We start from the raw sequence: 22,542 nt of genomic DNA, 5'->3' as shown, positions 1-22,542 counted from the left end.
TCCATAGGCCACCATGAGTGTAAAACTGCTGGAACTCATTTTGTTCTCTTCCAGATGTCATATTGAACAAGGGGTTCAGTACTACCATGAACATCACAGAGTCACCTCCTTGAGTGACCTTCTCCCCAACTCTTTTCATGTCATAGAGGACTCTGGCAACGAACAATATCAGGAATTGGGAACTTTTTGGCAACTGGGTACCTTTTCCTTTTCAAATGTTTTTTTTTTCATCTGCCAAAGGCCACAGGAAGTATGGTAGTTACGTTACTGTATCACTGGGTAGATCTGGAATGTTCTGCCCTTTGTTTCAATTTTTGGGTGGGGGGGAACTTGAGGATTATTTTAAATAGTAACGTTTAAACCTGTTGATGGTGTAACCTACTGTCATTTCCTGCTGAACATCACTCGGAAATCACTCTGCTGTCATTTATTATTTGCTGCCAAATTTTGGTTGTGTGACTTTTGGGGAACTGCAAAAAAATAGAATTAGGAGGCCATACATTGCCCTTGAGCCTCTGGTTATCCATCCCTGAATGAGAAAAATGGTTTTGCAAACATTTTCAAAGAAGTCATGGAAGATACTAATACAATACCATTACATTATCATTTTCTAAAATTTATTGCAGTGGGTACAGCAAAACCATGGTGTATTCGACTCTGAAGAATGTCTGCTGGTTGGAATCAATCTGGAGCCAGCGCTGAGGTCACACCTAGGCACATACCGCAAGCAGAAAAGGGGGAAATTATAAGATACTTTCTAAAATCTGTGATGCCCAAGGCATTTGGGTTCTTGAAGCAAAGTCCAGCTTCTCCACCCACTCCCCCTAAGATAACACTAGGAAAAGTCTTACTTAAAAGCACTTACAAACAGTAAAAAAGTCAGTTTCAAGCATGGTGGTCACTTGTGGGGCAGAAAATGGTGGGCAATCACCCAGCCAGGCACAAATGTTTCATTCATTTTCTGGAATGTGTTTTCTGAATGTAATTATATGTTTTTTTAAAAATGTGTTGGGCCTGACGTTTTGTCCTCCCCCTTGGCCCCTTCATGTGTGTGTGTGTGTGTGTGTGTGTCTTTCACAATGCATATATGTTGAAGAGGAAAGGGAACGTTGAAAAGCTGGGGGTTGCAGCTTTATCTTATCTATCTTGTGGTCTTTTCTGACATTGTTTCTGGGTTTACCAGCAAGCTTTAAACCAGCACTATCAAACCAAGGGCCTTCCAGATGCACTGACTTTAACTGCCATCGTGCTTGAGCGATAATTAACCTTGCGGTCCAAGGAATTCTGTTGGCACTTTGAAGCATTACACACCAGTCTCTCAGTCATGTGAGCTTCCCACATCAAGACTTGTGAGCAGGGCACTCTGCAGACCTGACGGATGCCAACATCATGTTCTCTAACCTTAATAGCTCTTTTTTGGCAAACATAGCAGCAACATTTTAAATCAGAACAAAATGGTGCCACTTTAATTTCCTATAATTGTCCTGACATGTTGTCAGTCTCTGGCAAAATGGAAGATTAAAGACCAGCAGCTGGGTGTTTTTTGTGTATGTGAATTTCCCAACCGCTTATTCCAACGAGCCCTAAATGGTGTGCAAAAGTATGCATGTGTGTTTGAGTAAGCCTCACTAACCTGCTGATGTCAGCTTTTGAGATACACCTTATCATATCTGGGCTGCAGAAGTCCAATGACATCAGGTAGGAAAGAGAGGCAGAATAAATCTAATTCTTTGTTTCTATCAAATGATCATCTGGATTTTTCAGCCCAGCTGTATCAGCCCTAACATATCTCAAAAATCGAGGCTAATATATGCCCACCCTGAACAAGTTAGTTTAGGCATCATATTGGAGCCAAAAGGGTGGCAGGTGAGACAAATACCTTGTCACCTGCCCAAACCATTTGGCCATGGGAGCAGAATATTTTCATATCTCTTCCGAAGACTTGCAGAAATTGCAGAAGACCCAGATTTGCAGCTCCCAGTTTTTATGAAGTCTATGTGCAGAGTTTGTATTCTTTGGGAACAAACGGGTATTTTTATCATTTGGCATGTTTGAGAGAAAGGGATGGATGCTTTGAAAATGCTAGAAAGAATGCACTTTTAGTCACGGTCAGAAAACCAGCAGCAGGACCAGTTCTGGGTGTCTCATTGCCCGTAACTAGGCAACAGCTCATGTGACTGACAGTCCTGCCTCTCAAGTAGCTGGGCCTTGCCAAAGCAGCATCCCTCGGCTCCTCCATCCGTTACCAAGACAGAGGGGGCACCGGGTGTGCCAATGCTTACCTCTTCCCTCTCGGGGTGGTGTGTAGCCTGCAGGCAAGAGAGCGTCCTGCCTGTTTCCCAGCACAAAAGCGAGGGTGGCCAGAACCAGCGCATCAGCAATGCCCAGCAGGGCAAGAGTAAAGGCCCAGTGGATCGAGCAGGTACCCAGGGTGTAGCTCCTGGCCTGGGGCCCACAAAGAGCCCTCACCTCTGGGGCTCCCCAGCCGTCTGGGAAGACCAGGCAGCCGAGGGCCTGACAAGTTGCTGCAAGACAGAGAGAGAGGCAGACAAAGGCAGAGGCGGGGGAGAGGGGAGGGGACGACAAAGACAGGATTAATGGAGTCGTGGGTCCCATACAGACACTTGCTGTAGAATGCAAACCCGCTGACTTTTCCCAGCCCTGATGTCCTTCTCCCTGTGGCTCTGTTCACATGACATGCTTAACTAGGCCAAGAAAAGAAGGAATGCATTATGCAAACATGAAAATGCAGTCAGCCCTGGAGCAGGAAAAGGTTGGTTCCACTCAAGGGATCCCCAGGTTTGTTTAGGGTTGAACTACCCCCCCCCCCCCGCAAAGTCAACCATGGAGACCAAACATGAGAAAGAAGCTTCCATTGGGGTTACTCTTCCCTCCCTGCTTCTGCACTGAACCCAGAGGGGGGAGTCTAAAACAGCCCTGCAAAAACAGGTCTCAAACTCTGCCTTTTTTGGATGTTCGCCTCCCACCCATAGGCACAGGGAGAGGGGAGGGGGCAGAATAAATCTCCCCCCAACCTGCATCCATGGTGGCTCTGCTTTTGGCTAGGCCGGGTTGGGGGAGGGATAGACAAAGCATAAAATAAAATAGAAATCTGCAGTGTCCTAATGGGGGTCACATTAGGACACTGCAGATTTCTATTTTATTTTATACATTGTCCATCTCTCCCCCAACCCGGCCTAGCCAAAATAGGCAAAATACCACTAAATATGGTAGCTGTTGGGGTAACTGGAGCAGCTTCATATTTCGCTGATTGTCTCCTGCTGCTTTGACAAATATGTTGGCAGGCAGTGTGATTGTTGACTGGGTGAATGTAAGTGACCCTAAGTTAAATACAGGTCATCCTCGTTTAGTGACCACAATTGGGACCAGCAACTCGGTTGTTAAGCGAAGCAGTTGCTGAGTGAAACAGCGACTGTGCTTATGATCTTTCTTCAGCTTTCCTTTGCTTTACAGACCTGTCAAGGCCGTAAATGCGATAATTGCTCACAAAGTTACTTTTTCATCACCATAGTAACTGCAGTCACTAAATGAGGCAGTCGCTAAACAAGGACTACCTGTACATCCATTGCATGGGCATGCAGCCCTTCAGATTTGAAAGTTGAAAGGTACTTCGAAGCACATGAGGATTCTGGCAACTTTTTCAAGCAGCTGCGTCTTATCCCAGGACTGGGTGCCTGCTCTTTTGCAGCAGAATCCCCAAAAAACCCGGCTGGTTGAAGGCAGGGATCCTCCAATTTTGCAGTGCCATGACTCCTAGAAATGATAAATAAATTGGTGTGACACCACCACTGCCACAAATACAACCAATTATTTCATTTGATTTTGGGTTGTGCAAGAAAGAAACCATTTACTTTAATGATCAGATTTTAAACTCTGTATGAAAACTATGATAGAACTTTGCAACTTTATAAAAGCTTTTTATTGCAAATAAATAACACACTCCCTCATCACATTTACAACCACATTTTGAACAAAGTTTGGCATAATTCCTGAAATCTAGATTTTATTTAGAGACATTCTTGCTTTTCATTCCATATTTACCTCAGATTAATATTTGAAATGAAATAGAAAAGCCCAACTTTGCTGTTGTCTTGTACAGGCAGAGTAGGAACATATTTCAACAATGCTCCTGCTTGGTGTGCACAAGCCCCTCAAATTTGCTCGTGACCCCATAGGATTTGAAAACCCTGGTTTACGGAGTTGCCAAAGGTGCTATTTGTGTGCCTACATGTGCTCTGAAGTACCTTTTTCCCCTTTGAATCTGAATTACTGCCTGACCTTATCCAGATAGACCTCATATCTTCTCTCCCAAGGTTGCATTTGAAGGGTAACAAAACTGGTCATTTATAAGTGCTCTGAGATCACCAGAAAGGTTTTGTTTGGTACAGAAAATTCAGGAAGATTGGCTTCAGTCTGTGGAACTCCCTATCTCAGCATTTCTAGGTTAAAGGGGTCCACTGAGGGTGCTGTGTCCAAAGGGCTCCCAATTCTGAAGCCAGTGGAGAGAGAGAAGAACTGGTTGCTTTTCAGTCTGATCAGTCTGACTGCGACCCAATATGTTTTGGCATTTCAGACAGATACCCACGGCACTGTCTTCCTGCTAATTAATAAATGACACCATCCGCCAAGAACTTCTCCTACCCTAACCTAATTGAAATGAATGAGACCTGCAGAAGACCACTCCGTTCACTCAGGGGCTTTATGTCCCATAATTCAGCTTCCCAAGGTTAACTCATTTCTAAATCAAGCCAGCAGCCTTTACTGCCACAAGAGATGCTCGAAAATATGTGGGCGATAACTGCTAAAATCTAAGAACGCAAACAGCTCCCCGCAACCTTGCATGTTTCCACATCCTTTCCTATTAATAATAAAAAAATGAGGATGCACCACAAAAAAAGTGAATACATCACACAAAAGTAAAATGATGTACATTGGCACAGCTCACACCAGTTTCAGAGTTTAGCTTGTTTAGAATGGTGTCTGGGTTACCTAGATGCAGAACTAACTTTTGCTTCCATAAAGAACATTGTGCTCTACCCATGGATTTTATTCTGCTTTCGCTGGCTTTTGGTAACTCCAAAGACTGGTCACTGGAATCACCTGCACCCTTAATGCTGCTATTGCTGATAAGACCAGAAGAAGAGCTTTGCCTCTCAAAGTCCTCTGAGGAGAAAGGCCAGGTTTGCAATCTAGCTTGATGGAGATAGGATCCCAGATGGTAAAGGACACACAGGCTCACTCAGATATAAAGAACCATTTTCTCTCAGTGCAGCAAGTGAAGAACAATCAGCATACTCAGGGACACTGGTGGAAGGGAAAATACGCCTGCTGAACATTCTCATCTATTCTGAATGAAGCCTGCATGGTCTTGTCTGGGTTTGGCTGTTTCTATCCTTGTCAAAAAGAGACCAAACTTTGTGATTTGTCTTCCAAATTCAACTGGCAAGCGTACAGCATGGCTTGTGTTGGACTTGAGCCTCAGCGGTGTCTCATTTTGCAAACTCTTCCCCCACCCCACCCCACCCCCTTCCAAGTTTCTTCCTTTAATATATTGTGTTTTCAAAAATGACAGCCCAACGTGGATTCTCTCACCTGCTGAAAGCTGCTGCCAGGCACACACCTTGTAGACGGTCCCTGCACTGCAGACCCAGAAAAGACCCAGGGAGGCCACGCTGCCCATCACCAACACCAGGGCCATCAGGACAAAGACAGCAGCTGCTTTGAAAGATGGGATGGGGGTTAGGGTGACCAATGACCCCTCACACTGGAGGACCCCGTCCTGCTCTGTGCAGACTTGGTAGAGGCCAAAGGAGCCCACGGCGCTCACGCTGGGGTCAGAGAGGGCCCCGGAAACCGGCAGCTGGTAGGTGAGGGGGGCCGTCTGCACCCACGCTGGCTGGATGAGCACCACCACCTCCAAGATGCCAAAGCAGAGGCTACAGCCAGCCCAGAGAGCACCCACTGCCCTGGCATTGCGCACAAAATCGGTCTGATAGAGGGCTGCTGCTTCTTGGGCTGCCAGCATGGTCCGCGTCTTCTTTGAGGGGCCTGCTGCAAGCGTCCTTCCACAAGAAGCGTTTTTCTTTCCCTCTCTCCAGGGAGCCAAATCCTGCCAGCCTTTGCTCCCCAAGCCAGTTGATGCACCCGTCCTCTGGCCACTCTCCTCTCCTCTGCTCAGCTCCTCCTCCTCTGGGAAAAACTCTGCGCACCCCTGCTCCAGCAGCTCCACTTCTCCACCAAGTTATTCAGGTTCTCCACCCCTGGAAGCTGGCAGCGGAATCCCCCGTTCTGTGCAGGGATCTCCTGGGGTGAGGATAGCTAAGCTCTTTTCCTCTGCAGTCTCGGCACTCCTCCGCTGATGGTGATGGAAGAAGCGGGAGGGGGGCGCGATGCTCCATTCCCTCCTTCCCCAAGATTGGCTTCCTTCTTTTGCAGGGTGCTGGGAGAGGGGGGAGGGAGTTGGTTTCTCTCCCCTCCCAACCTCATCACTCTAGGCTGCTTCTTACTTCTCCTGCCCGGGAAACAGAAGCAGCCACTTGGCCAAGTGCCCACTAGCCTTGCCCTTTCCTCTCCATCCGTCTTCCTGAGCAAAAGCTGCTGGGAAGAAGTAGCAAGACTGGGCTTAGAGCATCGGCTGCTGAATTCATCTTCCATGTGAGAGGATGGATGCAGAGGTTCACCAGCTGTCTACTGCTGAATTGTGCCCTGGCTTGGGAGAACAGGGAGAGGAGACTGAGGAAAGAGGAAGGAGATCAGGGGGAGGGGGGCAGAAATAGTGCCCCCTTTTCCCTATTCACACCAGGCAGTAGTTACAGGCATACAAATGCCAGGGAAGGGGTAGAGCTTCCAGCAGGAGGCAGCAAATGCCTTTGGATAAAATAGGCAAGTACTTGGTTATTGATACAGCCCATTGATCATCCAGAACTGCTGTATGTCATATTGGTTTGTTGAAGCGGTGATTACCCTTGCCTGGACTATACCACTTCATACTCACATGGCAGCTCGTGTGATACAGCGTCACACACAGAGGAATAAGGGAGATGGGTTGCCGCTCAGTCATCCGCTGCCCTGCTATGAAAGAGCATTCAGCCAAGCCTTCTGCCACTTCCGTGGATATATAGATATATATGCCAATATAGATTCACCCTTCACAGTGAGAACTACACCTAAAAGACTAGGTGCTATTCTACCCTGCAACTTTCTTCTGCCAGGAATTCAGGAGTGGTGAGGTAGGCAGCACCTTTCTCTGTCACTTTCATTTGCAATGTAGAGATAATGAAGATGATTATGATAGCTCTTAAATGCCTTAGAGGATTCTTGAATGCATTACTGAGAAATGCTTGGCACACTTTAAGCTCTCTATACAATGAATAGGAAATCTACTCCCTCCAGTGAGTGGTAAGTGTCAACAGAACAGGGGCATAAACAAGGCCCTTGAGAAACATACACATTCAGAGAAGATCGAGGTTTGCTGAATTAAAGAAAACGATCACTGTCATGGGAGCAAAGCATTCCCTCCAAACAGACCAATAAGGACTAGGGCTGCTCACAGGGACAGACTAGAGGTGCCATATTGCTCACTGTGTTTTCTCAAGAAAACAGGAACTGTGTGTGCTATTGCAACTGAACAGTGTGAACAGAAGAATTCAGGGATGAGGAGGCAAAAAAAGGAGAAGACATTTAAAAGAAAATTAAACACTTGTTAACATTAGTAGAATGGGATCAGACCAAAAGGGGAGATTCAGGAATGGAAATGTATGCAGAGACATCTGAGGAGAAAAAGTGTAGAGATTATGGTGGGATGAGGAAATGAGAAAGAAACAACAGAAATATTAAAACAGTCTATGGAGATGAGAGGACAAAAACTACTTACAGAGAAAATGTTCAAAGACTTGTGATTGTACAGTATATAAAAGTGAGCAGCCCGTGGCCCTCAGACAAAAATTCCCTTCTCCTTTTTCCACCTGTCAGTTACCTCCATCTCTCTGTCCCTGGCCTCAGGGACCCATTGCAAACTGTTGGTTGTCTGCTGCCATTAGCAGGAGGCAGGCCTTCAGCGGACCAACAAGTATCAGCTGGCAGGAAAACAGATGGTTGGTGATGTGGTTCTCATCAGCTTTTGCATATCTTAGAAAATGCTGGGGCAGGCTGCCAAACAAATTGTATGGGACAGATAATTATCAACATGATGTTTGTCTTGTATCATAAACAAATAAACAGTTTTATATCCTACTGTTCCTCTAGGACAATATTTCTCAATCTTGGCAACTCTTAAGATGTGTGGACTTCAACTCCAAGAATTCCCCAACCAGCATGGCTGGCTGGGGAATTTTGGGAGTTGAAGTCCACACATCTTAAGAGCTGCCAAGGTTGAGAAGCACTTCTTTAGGAGTTTAAGGTAGCACTTGATAGCACTTCTAGTTTTTCCCTACACTTGGGTGAAGTAGGGTGAGCTGAGAGAGAGAGCGATTCCCCAGTGAGCTTCCTGATTTCCTCTATTTCCACTGAAAATGAATGCAGGATCAAGTTAGGAAAGTTTGGTTGAGATCTTGAGGAGCTGCTGTCTGTCACAACAGACTGGATGGTCCAAACATCTGACTTGGCAAGACTAGCAGCCGTATGTGCATGTCACTGAACTGGCCACAGTTTGCACATTTTACATGGTGTAAACCCAGCCTGTGTGGTTAGTTTATGGATCAATGTGTTCAGGACAATGGATGGAATAAGCCATGGTTTAGTTACCCAGCCAGGGTAGTACATTAACAGTGACTGAGAACAACTCCCCCCACCAGCTTTTTAGCTTGAAACTAAATTGAATCAAAACTGCTAAAGTGATTCCACTTGTAACATGTAAATTGAACAGCAGCCTGAACAAATTGAACTGGATACATCAGAAAATTTGCTTTGTATTTTTAGGCCTTCTAGTTTGTTGCGTTACAATTCTACCACACTTGCCAAAAAGTAAGTCCCACTGAAGTCCCTGGGGGTTGCTCTCAAGCTGACATGCAGAGGGCTACACTGCTCATCCTGTGAACCCGAGTCCCATTAACTCAGCATGGCATTTCTACTTTCTGCATATGTGCACATATGCATGTATTATACAGAACAGCTATTAAGAATCAAAAGAACAATGTTGTTTTCCGAAACAAAGAGGTTAAAATACTATTCACAGGGATCAGGGCATGAGAAAAAGGGCCCATTTGTGGAGTCTTAGTAAATATGTCAAATAGCTAGGGCCATGCATTTTCTTTTCTACTGTGCTTTAATTTATAAAGAATGCAGAATTAGTACACTGAATTAATGGTTAATTACCAGAACTCTACATATAGCCTGCTCATAGGCTTTCTAATCCCAGTCCAAGGCAGTGCTATAGAACTTCACAAACTGAAGGCTAGATTGTTTTTTTCTCCTTTGCATCCAACTCTGATAATCAGGAATGTTCCCATGGCTTATATATTATTCCAACCTTTTTCCATAGGAAGTTTTCTGGGACTTGTATATTTTCTAGTGATATTGCATGGTTGTTTTGAGCAGGTCAGTATTTGCCAGACACGGAGAAGGAAGCAGAGGAAGTAGGTTTGTTCTCCTGAATCTTTCCAATAGGCCAGAAGCAAAAGCAAAGACAAAGCAACAAAGGGATGCAAACTGGTTCAAGTTCCCAATGCAGCATCCTGCAGACAGACCCAATGGACACCCAAGCAGTATATGCCAGAAACAAAGGGAACAAGATGCAGAGAAAGGGACTGATGGGTCCATCATGTGGTTGCTGCTGTTTCTCTTAGCATTTGTCCCGCATAGTTGCAGAGCCTGCTAGTTTTTGCCCCATGCTTTCCCAGTACTTACAGCAGAGCTATCAATGCATGATGTGACAAAGGGATTTTGTTTATCAGCCAACTTGTTGCGGAGTCTGATACGGACCAGGGCTGAGAGGGGGAAACTGGCCCACAATCACCCAGGTGGCTTCCGTGCATAAGGGAAGACTAGAACTGGCATTTCCCTATCCTAATCTAGGACCTTTACCAATATACTATGCAGGCTCTCATCATTGGGCACACAGGACCACACTTTTCCAAATGTATACATACTATAGGAAATTGTGAGGAAGTAGGTACTGGTAGAAAGGGAGGACAATATAAGCTCAGCATGAGCCCGCAAGCTGAGATCCTGGGATGGAGACAGATCAATCCCACCCTCAAAAGCTTAACACTGCACCTCTCCTCTGAGATCCCCTTAAGATATACCCACATACAGCAATTCACAGGACACTTTATTTGAATTAGAAAGATTACAAATCAAGCAGAGAAACATATGCAAACATTTTTTTTTCAGTGAAGGCTACAATCCAACTAAATTCTCTCCAAGTTTCAATATCAACCCTGTAATACCCATACACCCACCCACCCCACTCCACCAGGGCCAGCCCTGGAAAACAATGCACCCTCATGTGGAAGCTGGTGCTCTTCTTTCACACACACAGTGACCCCCTTCCACCCATCTTTTCGTCTTGCCACCCTCACCCATTAACTCTTTTCAACACATAACCTTTTCCTTCATCAGCTTTCAGAGCAGGAAGCAGATTGGCCTTGCCTAGATGTTTCAGACATGCCATTAATTCTAGCTATGGGAGCTATAAACCAAAACATCTGAACAGGACCACGTTGGCTCCCTGTATTTAAAGGCTGGGCGTGTCATTTTATTTATTTTACCAGTTCCAAAACAAAAGCTTTTCCTCCTGATCATTTTTTAGCTTGATAGAAGAGATGCTCTAAGGCTTCCATATTGTAAACCTAAGCCACCCCAGCCTCCAACTCTGCCACTTTGCTACTTTGGAAGCGGCCAGGGAATCCAATGCACGCCTTCTCCAGTCATTTGCCAAGGACAGGAGCTCACCCCCAGGGAAGGCCATCCTGCTCCTTGCTTAGCAAGCCAACTTCACCAAGCTATTTCCAACATAGCAATCAAGGGCCAGTTCTCCCATTCTCTTTTGCGGCAGGTCCATTCTCATTTTTATCTGCAAAAAACAGTGTGCACATGAATACAGTGCTTGCCATGGAGGTTCAAATAATACCATTCTAGAAGTGTCATGACTCATCATAAACAGTGGTTTTGCTGTTGTGGTTCAGGTCAACCTGCTTCATGTGGAAATGGCTGCTTCCCTTCCTCTCTTTTACCCATACATGCACATACAACGTTTAAAGTCCAAAATGTGAACTCGGTCTTAAAATTATCATGTAGATCCTTAACAAGGGCAGACCAACGTCTGGGCTGACCCCTTGTCACATCCTACTCTAATTTCAAAGGAAACACCCTTTCTCTCATTCGCTCCAATGGCCTGCACATTACTTCAAAATCAACATAGGCTTTTCCCAACCGAGCAAGAAATCACTATAACATAGAGGAGAGATGATTTAGAGGAATATACAGTAATACGGGAAACGCAATCTTGCGCAATCAGACACTGGAAAAGTGAGCCCCTTGTCCCTTCAGCAAAAAAAAATAAAATTGGCACTGGTGTTTCTTCAGCACTGAAGAAATTGAAGTACTTCTGATTGGAAGCAAAAATATCCTTAATGCGCTAACGTCTGATCCTTCCCCTTCACGGAATGGGCCAGAAGAGGACATTCTTTGTTCTAGTGGGAGCAGTGGGGGTGCTGGCGCTTGATTTGTAGCTGCTGGTGGTACTGCAATTGATGATTGCTGGCTATTTTTGGCACAAGAGCCCTTTAAGCCTTGGATTCACTTCAGTGAGGTCAAATGATGGTTGATTGTGCTGCATTCAGTCTTAGAACTTCCCCTCTGAACAAAGTCACCTTAGGAAGGCAGATGCATATCCACTCCAAACTTCAGCTTGTGAGCCTGGCGCTTGGATTCAAGAAGGACCTGAAGAAAAAGAAACTCACACTGAACATCTGTAGTTGGATCTGGCCATCTACCCTGTATTTTTTCCTTCACTGAGACTAATGTAACAGCTGTACCGTTGGTGAAATGGAAGCTGAGAGACAGAGCTCTGCATTAGTGAGAGTGCTGAATTTACACAGAGGGACTATTATAGTTGATTATTTTTTATTATTCTTTATTTCATATATAGGTCCCAAGAAAGTTACTAGACTTGCGTTCAAAAGCTGTTCTAACCTCACCCTCCCAATTCACCCTTGCTACAAGCCAAGGGACAAATGTGAGCGGCTTGCTGTACTCTCTTCCATCAGAAGGAACACACATCAAAACTATGCAGTTCAGAACTACTGCTTTCCATTTCCTCCTTCCTCCCCAACACAATGCACAGAAGGAGCTTTTCCCTTGGATTACAGTAGCCAGAGAGAAGAGATTTATTCCTTCCTTCCATAGCAGTCATTCTTGCAAATTCTGACTCTTGCACTGAGATTCTGTAAATAAAAGCCTGTGCTATGTCCCATGTTATTTGGCCCTTAGCCCTTTGAATTTGTTGGCACGCAGAAGTTTAACTCAGCTGCTCGGTGTCAGTAGCTGGGCTGGGCAAAAATACAGTTAAACAGAGAGAAACGTCTCCTTACCAACAGGACAAATCTTTACCCCAAGACACACTTAACTCTTTGGCTCCAATGGCAGGGTCCAGGAAAAGACTGCCACTGATCATGGAGTTTCCAAGAACTATTAAGTGCAGATAAGGAAGTTTTCCAACAGCAGAACTGAATTACATAGATCAAATATGAAGGAAGGATCATCACCCTGGCCATTTTTGTACCCATCCCTCCCCCAACATCGTTGCATATTTTACCTCAAGAAACAAATGACACCATTGCCTGTAGAAGGAAACCCATTCCACACCAGCCATTTACTTAACACCCTTTCTTACAAGAAGAGACGTTACTATGCTACTTGTATAAAGGGGGAGGGGGGACAATGCCCCTCCCCTAACGGAGTATTATCTCCTATAGACATTAGTGGACGTTTGTTTATCCATTAACTCTATATCCCGCCTTTCATTCAAGACAATGTACACAATATTTCCTCCTCTTATTTGACTGTGAGATAGGCTGGCCTAAAAGACTAGCCCAAAGTCCCCCAGTGAGCTTCTGTGGCTGAGAGTGGACTAGTCTCCCTACTCCGAGTCCAAGTTCAATGCTCTTGAAATGACTATCAATCTAAAAAGCAAAAGGCTACCCTAATCAAGAGTTGTGCCGATGCACTGGCTGGGGATGATGGGATTTATAGCCCAGCATGTCTCAAAAGCACAAAGCTGGAGGGAAGCTGAAAAATCTACCAGATGTGTAGTTGGGCCACTTTGCATGATGAACGCTGTTTGCCAAGTAGGGGGTCACCTGCCAAGCATCCTAGATAAGCTCTGGCTCTCAAAATACCAAGGAGGCTTTCCTAAAGATGCTCCTCCCTCCTTCCCCAACATTATGCTCCAGATCTATTGGATAACGACCAGCTGGACTTCCTGGTGTCGTAATCCAAACCCTTCTGGAGCACACCAGAGTTCAAAAGGCTCCCCTAAATCATGTTCTGTAATTACTTCCTGTGCTTCCCACATGCAGTAAAATATTATGACCTCTGCCTCATTTCTCTCACATGGTCCTCAGAGGTGCAGCTCAATATGCAAGTTTAGTTTTTCCCAGCTGGAGGAGCAGCCTCTAGTGAGGTCACAGGCAAGGTGGAAAAAAAGAAGAAGAAGAAGAAGAAAACCACAGTTACAACTCACTGGGTGATGGACATAGGCTTGGCAGTCATAGCACCAGGCAGAGAGATCTGCAAAGCTAAGCACTAGCGGATGCCCAGATTCCTTATTGTGATCCAGCATGTGTTGATTAATGTAGCGGCCACAACAGACCTGAAAAGGATAGAATAATTCAGGAGAGCAGGGCTGAAACATTAAATGCACAGATCCAGGATGTCACAATCTCAGCTCATCAACTTTACGTGAAGGCAGACTCCCCACAAAGCAAAGGGAGAGGTATATAATGGGGGAGAACAAATTCTGCTGTTTTGTATTTCATTCAAGCCAGTCAGATGGAAGATGATAGAGGCAGGTCATGAAACCCCTAAAATAGCTCCTGGCCAGGAGTAGGTAGAGGACTTCTCCTTACACACCACAGAGACAATGAGCCTCAGAGCAAGAACTCAAAACTAGCATCTCCAGAAGGAAATATTACTGGAGCACAAAGAGCCAGCTTAGTGCAGGACAAGTATGTGCAATCTGCATACAGAGAAGCCCTTTTTTACTCCACAGAGCTCTCAAAGATGGTGTGAGTTTTTGCCAATTTGGATGGGAAACTAAAGAAAACAGGTATCATATGCCTTCAGAGACTTAATAATACTGTGTAGATATAGAAAACTGAACACTCCCAGCAAAATAGAGAATGAACTGAAAATGTGGCTCCCTTTGATGACACTGTTGCATTACTGCTTCATCAACTGTAATCCTTTGTGTAGTAGAGACCCCAGTTGGTGGAGGACGGCCCCTGTCCACCAAAAAGTTACCCACCCTAAGCTATTAAGTACAGTTCCTTCAAGAACAGGGAGAGTCACTATTAGCCCCAGGTCTGCCAAAGCCTAACCACTTCTAGCCTCTAACCCCAAAGCTGCAGCTTCAGGACTGGTCTGTCCCCAGTTAGCCTGCATTAGTCCTCTTACCTTATAGCATACCAGACAAACCCAGTTCTCCATCTTGCTGCCACATTCTGCACAAGGCTCCAGCACATTCAAGCCCACAGGAGGCACAGGCAGCACCGAGCTGAGGTGGGGGCACCAGGGTAAGGGAGTCACCGCATAGAATAGCCCCTGGAAAGAGATACCGTAGCAGAAGAATCCCTCTATCCTGACATCTAGCCTAGAGGTTGTCCCTTCTAAACCTTGGCTATTTGTCTGTCTGTCTGTCTATCTATTTATCAAATTTGTCAGCGCCCATCTCCTCCCACCAGAGGGACTCTGGGCAGTTTTTTCCCTTCAAGTTACACTCCCCCCTATCCTGGAACTTTTGCCAAACTTGGAAATTCCCTGTGGTGCATCTTCAGCTCTCTGGGCTGTTAAATAATCCTCAGCCAGTTCTACCACCCTCCTCCCTGTCCTGGGATGGTGCTTTTGAATCCAGAGCCTGACTGGACTTGGTAGGACTTGCAAGAACTGCTCAAGGACTACTTCTTCTATTATGTCTGTGCTAGTTCTGAAGTCAGGCTTTAACTAGATTTACTTCTTAGATCTAGCAACAGGGACCCTCTATTCTCTAAGTCCTTGTGCATCACAGGAACATTCCTAGAATCTTTGCTTGTATGTATATGGGGTTATATCACACCCATGTAAAATCACTTCCACATTATCAGTCTCCCCTGTCTCTAGCTGAAAGGCTTTTCCAGTGAGACTAGAAGCCAAATGTGCCGCTCACTCTTCCTTAGGCCACTGTCATGCTGTGGCAGCTCTCTCAAACGTAACTTTCTCTAAACTCAAGGAATCCAGCTCCAGGTGCCCTTGCTAAGGCCTTCCCTTCCCCATACTCACACTGTCAGCCATATCTTCCCCAAGTCCCTCATCCAAGGAAGAACAGCCCCCGGTTGCTTCATCCAACAGGACAAGCTCAACATCAACAGGGGGGTGATGTTGCAAGCTCACCTGGATGACGGTAAGCGACAGGAAAGAAGAGCGATTGAGATGACGCGGGCTGATATTTTTCAGAAGTCCTTGAAACGTAGTTGCTTTATAGTAGGGACACAGCTTCCAAATCTAGAGGCTTAGCCACCCCCTCCCCCATCTCTTTCCAACCTCAATTTTGATAGTTTAAATGCTTCAGCTGGCTTGAGCAGCTTTTACCCATCTGAATTCCAAAATGAGCTGCCTTTGTTTAAAGACTATCTTTTCCTCCCTAAGCCAGCTTTAGTTCCTTTAAATATGGACTGTGACTTCCATTATCCCAGACAGCATGACCAAAAAAATGTCGGCTGTTAGGTGTAATGGGATTTGTAATCCAGCATACGCAAAGAGCTTGCTAACAGGCAGGGACTCTCAAGTGAATGCCATTTAAAACTAGATGCCACTTTCTTTTAAATTAAGAGAATCGCTGAAGAGGAACCAAGTTAGACAAATAGGGAAAAAACAGAAATGGAGCCCCCTATGGGTCATATTTTTAAGTCTGAAAAAGAAAAGAAGGAAATCACAGATTCAGGGTAGTATGGTTTTTTCTGCCTCCCTGCGGTTAATCATGGGCTCCTCAGGCAATGAGGAGGGTAAGCCTTCCCAATGTTAACCATCTTTCTCTTCAATATGAAGCCATATGGGAAGGTTGGCTCCTTCCTAAACCGATTCTCAGCACACGTGGAGTCAGGGGAGAGGCCAGGAAGCCTGGGCTGGAACACCCACGGATTGAATGCACAGCCTTTCACACAGGCCCCCAACTGCTTTGCAACGGCCATCGTTCTATGGGAATACAAGCTGATGTGAAAAGTATTCCCTAAAAAGGAAAAGCAGCCTGGAAAATCCACGATCCATAGAGAAGAAAACTGTGGGGCTCACTTCTGCCTCTTTGTCAGCAGCTGTCACTTCACCAGAGAAGCCCTCTGCCGATACGCCTTCTCTTGCTGCATCCTCTGCTGGATCCGCTTCTTTAGGGGAGCCGCCAACTTTTGGCTGAGCTTCCTCACCCACAGGACTAGAGTCGGGAGAGAGAGAACTCGAAGCTGTTTCGCCCTCTTCCATGAGTCTGTCTTCTAGCTGGAGGGAGCCCAAACCCACCACGGCATCTTCTATAGTTTCCACAGGTTTTGCTGCAGGGCTCTGGAGCAGCACCTGAGGGGCTTCCTCAGGAACCTCATTTGGGACAGGAGTTTCCTTCCCAGCCCGGGTCCTGGGCTTCTCCCACAGAGTGGCAGGCACTGGGGAGGAAAATGAAAGTCACCGCCAGATGCTTAAAGTGATGGGAACCCAGTTAAAGTGATGGGCATGTAAGAGGTGGGAACATGACTCCATAGCATTACTAAATGGGCAGGTGTTCAATACCAACCCCACCCTCCCTTCTTGGGCAGTTTTTTGTGTGCTTCTACCCCCCTGCTTCTCCCCTGACTTCATCTTATCCCTCTTCTCTAAATTCTTACATCAGGCCTCTTCCACTCCCTTCCCCAGCATTTTTTGCCTTGTTCTGCAGCAGCTCATCCCTGTGACAGTATTTTGTAGGGAAGAGTCTTTTGCGACATCAGCAGGAATTCAACCAATCTCTACCACTCTTTTCCTACACTGTATAGTTGCTAGGCACCCTTAAACATCAAGGTGAAAGGCTTTGGTGCTACGGTTGTGAACATCAAATGTCTTTTAATGGACCCCCACTTTTTTGCAACTTCTTGGAGTTAGGCCCCTTGCATGCTTCTCAAAGGCCAGGGGTGCCCTTGGCTCAGAAACTACACTGCATGGAGAAGCAACTGTGTAAGTAATCTGCTGGCTGGGGAATTCTATGAGCTGAAGTCCTCACATCTTAAAGTCACTGAGCTTGGGAAACACTGCAGTATAGCAAACGTCTGACCACCCAGCCCCCTCTATGAAAACCTCAAATGATGGGGAATTGACTTTTGTGGCTTCTTGTCTTCAGAGGAGTCATTCTTTTTGCCTTCTCTCTGTATAGTATTTACGTGATCTTCACTTTGATGAGCCTTAAAAGGAGAAAGGCTGGCCTCCAGTCCTCTTACCTCCCCTCCAGCAAGGAGACAAGCCAGTACGTATAATAAGCAAGCTCTGCTGGTAAGAAGACACATGCCTAACAAGTCACACAACTGCACCTTCCTTTTGGCAGAATCTGAGTTCGTTCTTCCCCCTGCTAAATTGCCACACAAAACTCCCCCGTTCTGGTTTGCTTTGTCCACTGTCTAATGAGTGCCATTTGAGAATAAGCTCCTAGCTAAGAAATGTTACTTCCTCCACCCGCTAGCTGGTCACCTGATCACTAAGTCTGCTATAGCTGAAAGCCCCCATGCCCCTTCTTCGGACTCTGTGTTCAGCAAACAAACAAACACACAACCCCTCAGCCAGAAAACTACACAGACCCATGCAATCAGCCTGCTCTGCAACTCACAGGCTCCCTTGCAAAACTCTCCTGCTCTTGTTGCCTTGTTCTGTCCCCTTTCTGCCTACCTGTGGCTCACTCTCCTCTAGACCGTGGCACGTTCCCACTTCACAGGTGCCCCAAATGCACGATTCCATAGTATTAGCCTCTCATGGAACAGAAGTGGGGCAAACTGAAAAATACTGGCTTGCCTAAGGGCCCGTATCACTTTACAGCAAGCGTAAGAGATGAACTGCAGACTTTTTTTAGTCTATAGTCACTAGGACTAGGGTGTGGCAGTTATTACGAAGAGCATCAGCCCAGACAGAGCAGAGATGCTTCAGATGGAAGAGGATTATTCACCTTCCAGTCGGAGGCTTGCCCAATATTTGCGGTGCACAGCAGCAACACGGGCCAAGGACTGCAGGGCCCTCAGGTGGGGGGGCTTTAGGTGTCCCAGTGGGGGTGGAGGATCCCCCAGGAGACTGCGCGTGCACATGGTCATAGACTCTGAGATAGATTCCAGGTTGTAGCCACCCTGAAAGAAAGAAAGCACCATTACTCCCACGTTAAAGTAACTGGTACCAGTCTATATGCAGGTTGGCATGCAAGTACAGAGCTGCTACTATAAAGATTTTCCATTGCCATCGAATAGAAACAGCAAGTTTCTAGTCCTCAGGGTTATGCTTCCAGACGGCAAATGCAACTCAGCCACTCTAGGGAACATAAGCCACCAATCATCCCCTCGGACTTCAACTTAACACCAGGTGCTGTCTATTGGTGAAGGATGGAAGATTTTGGTTACTTTGTGCACAAGAAAGAGAGGGAATGAGGAAAAGGAGTAAGAACAGCAATTAACATAGGGCTTGAGCATTCACAACAATTCAATACAGGTAGTCCTCGCTTAATTCCCACTCATTCAGCAACCATTCAAAGTTATGACAGCACTGAATGAGAGGAACTTATGACAGGTCCCTGTAGTTGCAGCTGTCACAGTGTCCTGCAGTCACAGGATCACTATTTGTGACCTTCCCTGCTGGCTTCTGACAAGCAAAGTCAATGGCGAAGCTGGAAGGAGGTCACAAATGACGATCCTGTGACTGTGGGACACTGCAACTGCGCGGGATTCACTTAACAGCAGCAACTGGAACTGCCGGAACTGCTGTCATAAGTCAGCACGGTCACGTGACATCACACCTTACAACTGCATTGCTTAGCAACAGTTTCTGGTCCCAATTACTGTTGGTAATCAAGGACTATCTGTACACATTACCCTGAGTTAGGTGACCTTTGTGGGCATATTGGGAACTTTGAGAATATGTTGTGGACATTCTCATAAAACAGTTGCCTATTCTCACAATAGCAGCTATGGTGATTGTGGCCAGATCCAACACTCCAATTTAGCAGATGACAAGCTTGTGAGAATGCCGCTTCCTGGTACCTTTGCAGCCTTCCAGAATATTCTCTCCCTCTTTAGTTTATCTTTGACTGTTCCCTCAGCAGGTCTCCTCCTTCTAAATAAAGCACAGGGTGATAGCCACTCTACTTTTTCCCTGGGTCAGAAGCCCTCTGGGGCCCACATGGAGCCCAGAGGCATTCTTGTAAATAATGCTGACATGAGAACCTGGTGCTTTGTAGCTTGCTGACTTCTGCTTTATTTAAAATGAAAAATGAATAAGTTAACATTGGGACTGGCTGGCAGCATTAGGATTGGAGGGTAATGTTCAGCACATTTTTCCTTCTCCTCCCAACAAAACTGTCTTCAAATGTAGCATTTGGACTTTTCCTCGTAGGAACAGAAATGTGTGGCCCTGTGCAACTGCATGGCAACTATAGTTTCAGTAGCCTTTTTCTTGCTTTGAAACAGAGAACAAACAAAAAAAAAGGAGTAGAGAAGAATACCTATTTTTTTCCTGAAACTCCCTCCTCAAATCATTTTCACCCCACTGGATTCCAGCCCCAATTTCCTCATGATTTCTCACACTGCCAATCCACCTACACTCAAAAGTAGCTCCCTGGCTCACAAGCAGGGCTCTGCCAGATAAGAAAGAGAGACTTCTGACTTACCTCTAGGATAACGGCTACTTTCCCTCCTGCCAAGCCCAAGAGGAGGTGGGTCATATGGGCGTAGCATCCTGGGGTCACGAGACAGCCCCCCAATGGGTCCCCCCGAGCAGCATCAAAACCAGCTGACACCAGGACCAGCTCTGGGTTGAACTAGAAAATATGCATTGTGAGTGTTCCCTCCACTTTTCCTGCCAGCTCACCCCCTTGCCCAGGCCAGCCCTTTCTACCACTGGAGGCCAGGTGCGTGCAGCCTGGGTCTCTTCAGATACTTTGACTAGCAAGTCCCAGAATCCCTGAATATAAGCCAGGATGGGTTGGGCTCTTGAGAGCTGTAATCCAACCTACCTAGAGGCCACCCAGTTGTCTTAGCCAAATGGACATGCCTAAAAGTTCTAGTCCAGTGGCAAGGAACCTTGATTTCTACATTTTCCTGCAAAAGGACTGCAAAAGGCTCTAAATGCCTGAATTGTTGGTTTTATTGTACACTACCCAGAGTCACTTGTGTGAGATGGGTGGCCGTATAAATTTGATTAAATAAATAACGAACTAGCTAAATAAATAACACTCAACAGCCCCCTTGTTCTATCTCTCTCTTTCATCACGTCTAGCAACTGCCATCATGGCACCATTTGGGCCACTCCCAAAACTTCCCATCATGAATATTCAGTGCCTACCTCATAGCCAACAGGCATGACAATCTGATGAAAGGCAGCCAGATACTCAGAGTCTCCCATGCGGGAACAATTCCAAGGCACATTAAGGGTGAAGCCTTCTCCAGGCCCCACACCCACCCGGTCATAGTCTGCATCCTCAGAAGTGGGGAAGAAAGTGCCATTGTCGTAGCGATGGAGGGAGATGTACAGAACACTAGAGGGAAGTGGGAGATGATCAGAAAAGAAGGGGCCGAGGGCAAAGGAAGCCTAGGAACCACAGGTCACAATTACACCTTTATGCTCCCTGGACTTGCCAGTTTTATCCTCCCTCCTTCCCTCCCATTAAAACCCTAAGTTCTTCATGGGAGAATGGCTTCAAGGAGTAGGAGGGCAATGTACAGTATATATATGCAGAATTAAGGAGAACACCTCTTGAGTACTCACTACCTGTGCTCACAACAACAAAGCTGACACGCCTGCTGTTATTTTAAATAACACTAATCATTTTGTGCCAGCAGCCAGTGACCTCAGAAAGCTGCCACCTTTGACAGCCTCCCACATACTGCAATGGGAGGGAGATCCTAGAAGGGCCTAGCTACTCCAGGACTTTGTTTCTCTGCTGGCAGTGGAAAGAGAGGTTTAACTCTTTTGGATGAGACAAAGGGCAGGGAGAAACAACATGGGGCTGTTTGGGAATAAACTAAACCCCTCTAACATAGCACTGACTGGGGTATGGTCTTCATATGACACACTACTTCCCCTTTTTAACCTGCTAGGTATGTCTTGTGAACACAATCACACAGTCCAGATATTTGTGTTAGCAGGAGACTGAGCTTATAGCCTTTCCATGATGAAATCTCCTCCTAGTTTTCTCGTGATTTCAGCTGCCGAAGTTAAAAACCAGAAAAGCAGAAGACCTTTTTTATTAGAGAACAGGGAGCCAGAAACCCTTGTCAAAATTCTGCTATCTGTGCCCTCTACTATTGTTTGGAGACCTGCCCTCATGGTCTGGCCTCATTCATGGAATTTTATAAGGAAGGGTGGGGGCTTTTTCAGTGTTTTTTCCCTCCCCCAATAAATCCAACAAGGAGGCAGAGAAGGGATAGTTTCCCAATGCCCTTTTATTGATAAGAGTTAAGAAGTGTCCAGCTGAAAGTAGCCCACATTTCTTTTCATGCCCTCGGCACCCTCAGGTTATAGGTATGAGCCCCATTATCCTTTACCCCTGCAAACTGGGACCCTAAGCTAAACAATTCTACATATATTTGAACATTAAGAAATGAGGAGGGGTCTCTTTTCAGCATGCATCAAAATTAATGCAAGCCTCACAGGCATGTTTAATGCTTGCCTGCCATTTTATCCTTTGTCTTAGTTCAAGGATGGGGGAAAATTGGTCCCAGGGGCCAGGAGGCAAGTGGTAGAAAAGAGAAAGCAGATTCTCCACTGCAAATGTGAGGTGAGGCGGGTCCCTTCACTCCCAACCTTCCGGAAGGGTTTAAAGACCTGGTTCTGCCACCTTGCCTGGGATGGGAAGGGCAATAGCTCTTCCTGGGGGTGGCTGGTGTCGCAGAGTCCTCCCTACCAAATGTAATCTCTGACACTTGGATTTTATATTTATATTTATTATTTTATTATTTCAGTTGTTAGTTTGGTAATTTATACACTGATGGTTTTAAATGGTCAATTTTATTGTAAACCGCCCAGAGTCCCCCTTTTTGGGGGGAGATGAGCGGTGATAGAAATACAGACACACACACACACATACATAAATAAATGTGGCTTCCCTCATAGAGAATAACTTTA

General features: G+C 45.9%; 2 protein-coding genes across 5 annotated transcripts in view; both read right to left on the bottom strand.

Moving 5' to 3' along the window:
- Nucleotides 1–612: 612 nt before the first annotated feature.
- On the bottom strand, nucleotides 613–6,647 carry LOC134492452 (LHFPL tetraspan subfamily member 5 protein-like). The gene is made up of 3 exons (XM_063296624.1): nucleotides 5,614–6,647; nucleotides 2,283–2,525; nucleotides 613–710 (listed from the first exon to the last, which is right to left on the bottom strand). Exons 1-3 carry the CDS (start codon nucleotides 6,044–6,046, stop codon nucleotides 682–684), a joined length of 705 nt encoding a protein of 234 aa, XP_063152694.1. The 5' UTR covers nucleotides 6,047–6,647; the 3' UTR covers nucleotides 613–681.
- A 3,624-nt stretch (nucleotides 6,648–10,271) lies between these two features.
- Nucleotides 10,272–22,542, bottom strand: part of HDAC6 (histone deacetylase 6) — a 44,015-nt gene continuing 31,744 nt past the window's right edge. For 3 of the 4 annotated variants that reach the window (XM_063294137.1, XM_063294136.1, XM_063294138.1), the window contains 4 exons: nucleotides 20,761–20,953; nucleotides 20,087–20,236; nucleotides 18,383–18,557; nucleotides 16,393–16,862 (listed from right to left, as the gene is read on the bottom strand). In XM_063294137.1, the coding sequence (XP_063150207.1) occupies nucleotides 16,408–16,862; nucleotides 18,383–18,557; nucleotides 20,087–20,236; nucleotides 20,761–20,953 (973 nt within the window). In that variant the 3' untranslated portion in view covers nucleotides 16,393–16,407. Of the gene's footprint in view, nucleotides 11,902–13,702; nucleotides 13,832–14,634; nucleotides 14,782–15,495; nucleotides 15,607–16,392; nucleotides 16,863–18,382; nucleotides 18,558–20,086; nucleotides 20,237–20,760; nucleotides 20,954–22,542 lie in introns of those variants that run through there. The other variant, XM_063294139.1, reaches the window with a different exon arrangement.

Source organism: Candoia aspera, chromosome 2, assembly GCF_035149785.1.
Source record: "Candoia aspera isolate rCanAsp1 chromosome 2, rCanAsp1.hap2, whole genome shotgun sequence".
NCBI lineage: Eukaryota > Metazoa > Chordata > Lepidosauria > Squamata > Boidae > Candoia > Candoia aspera.
The sequence above is the reverse complement of the archived record's forward strand: the minus strand, read 5'-3'. Positions and strand labels throughout refer to the sequence as shown.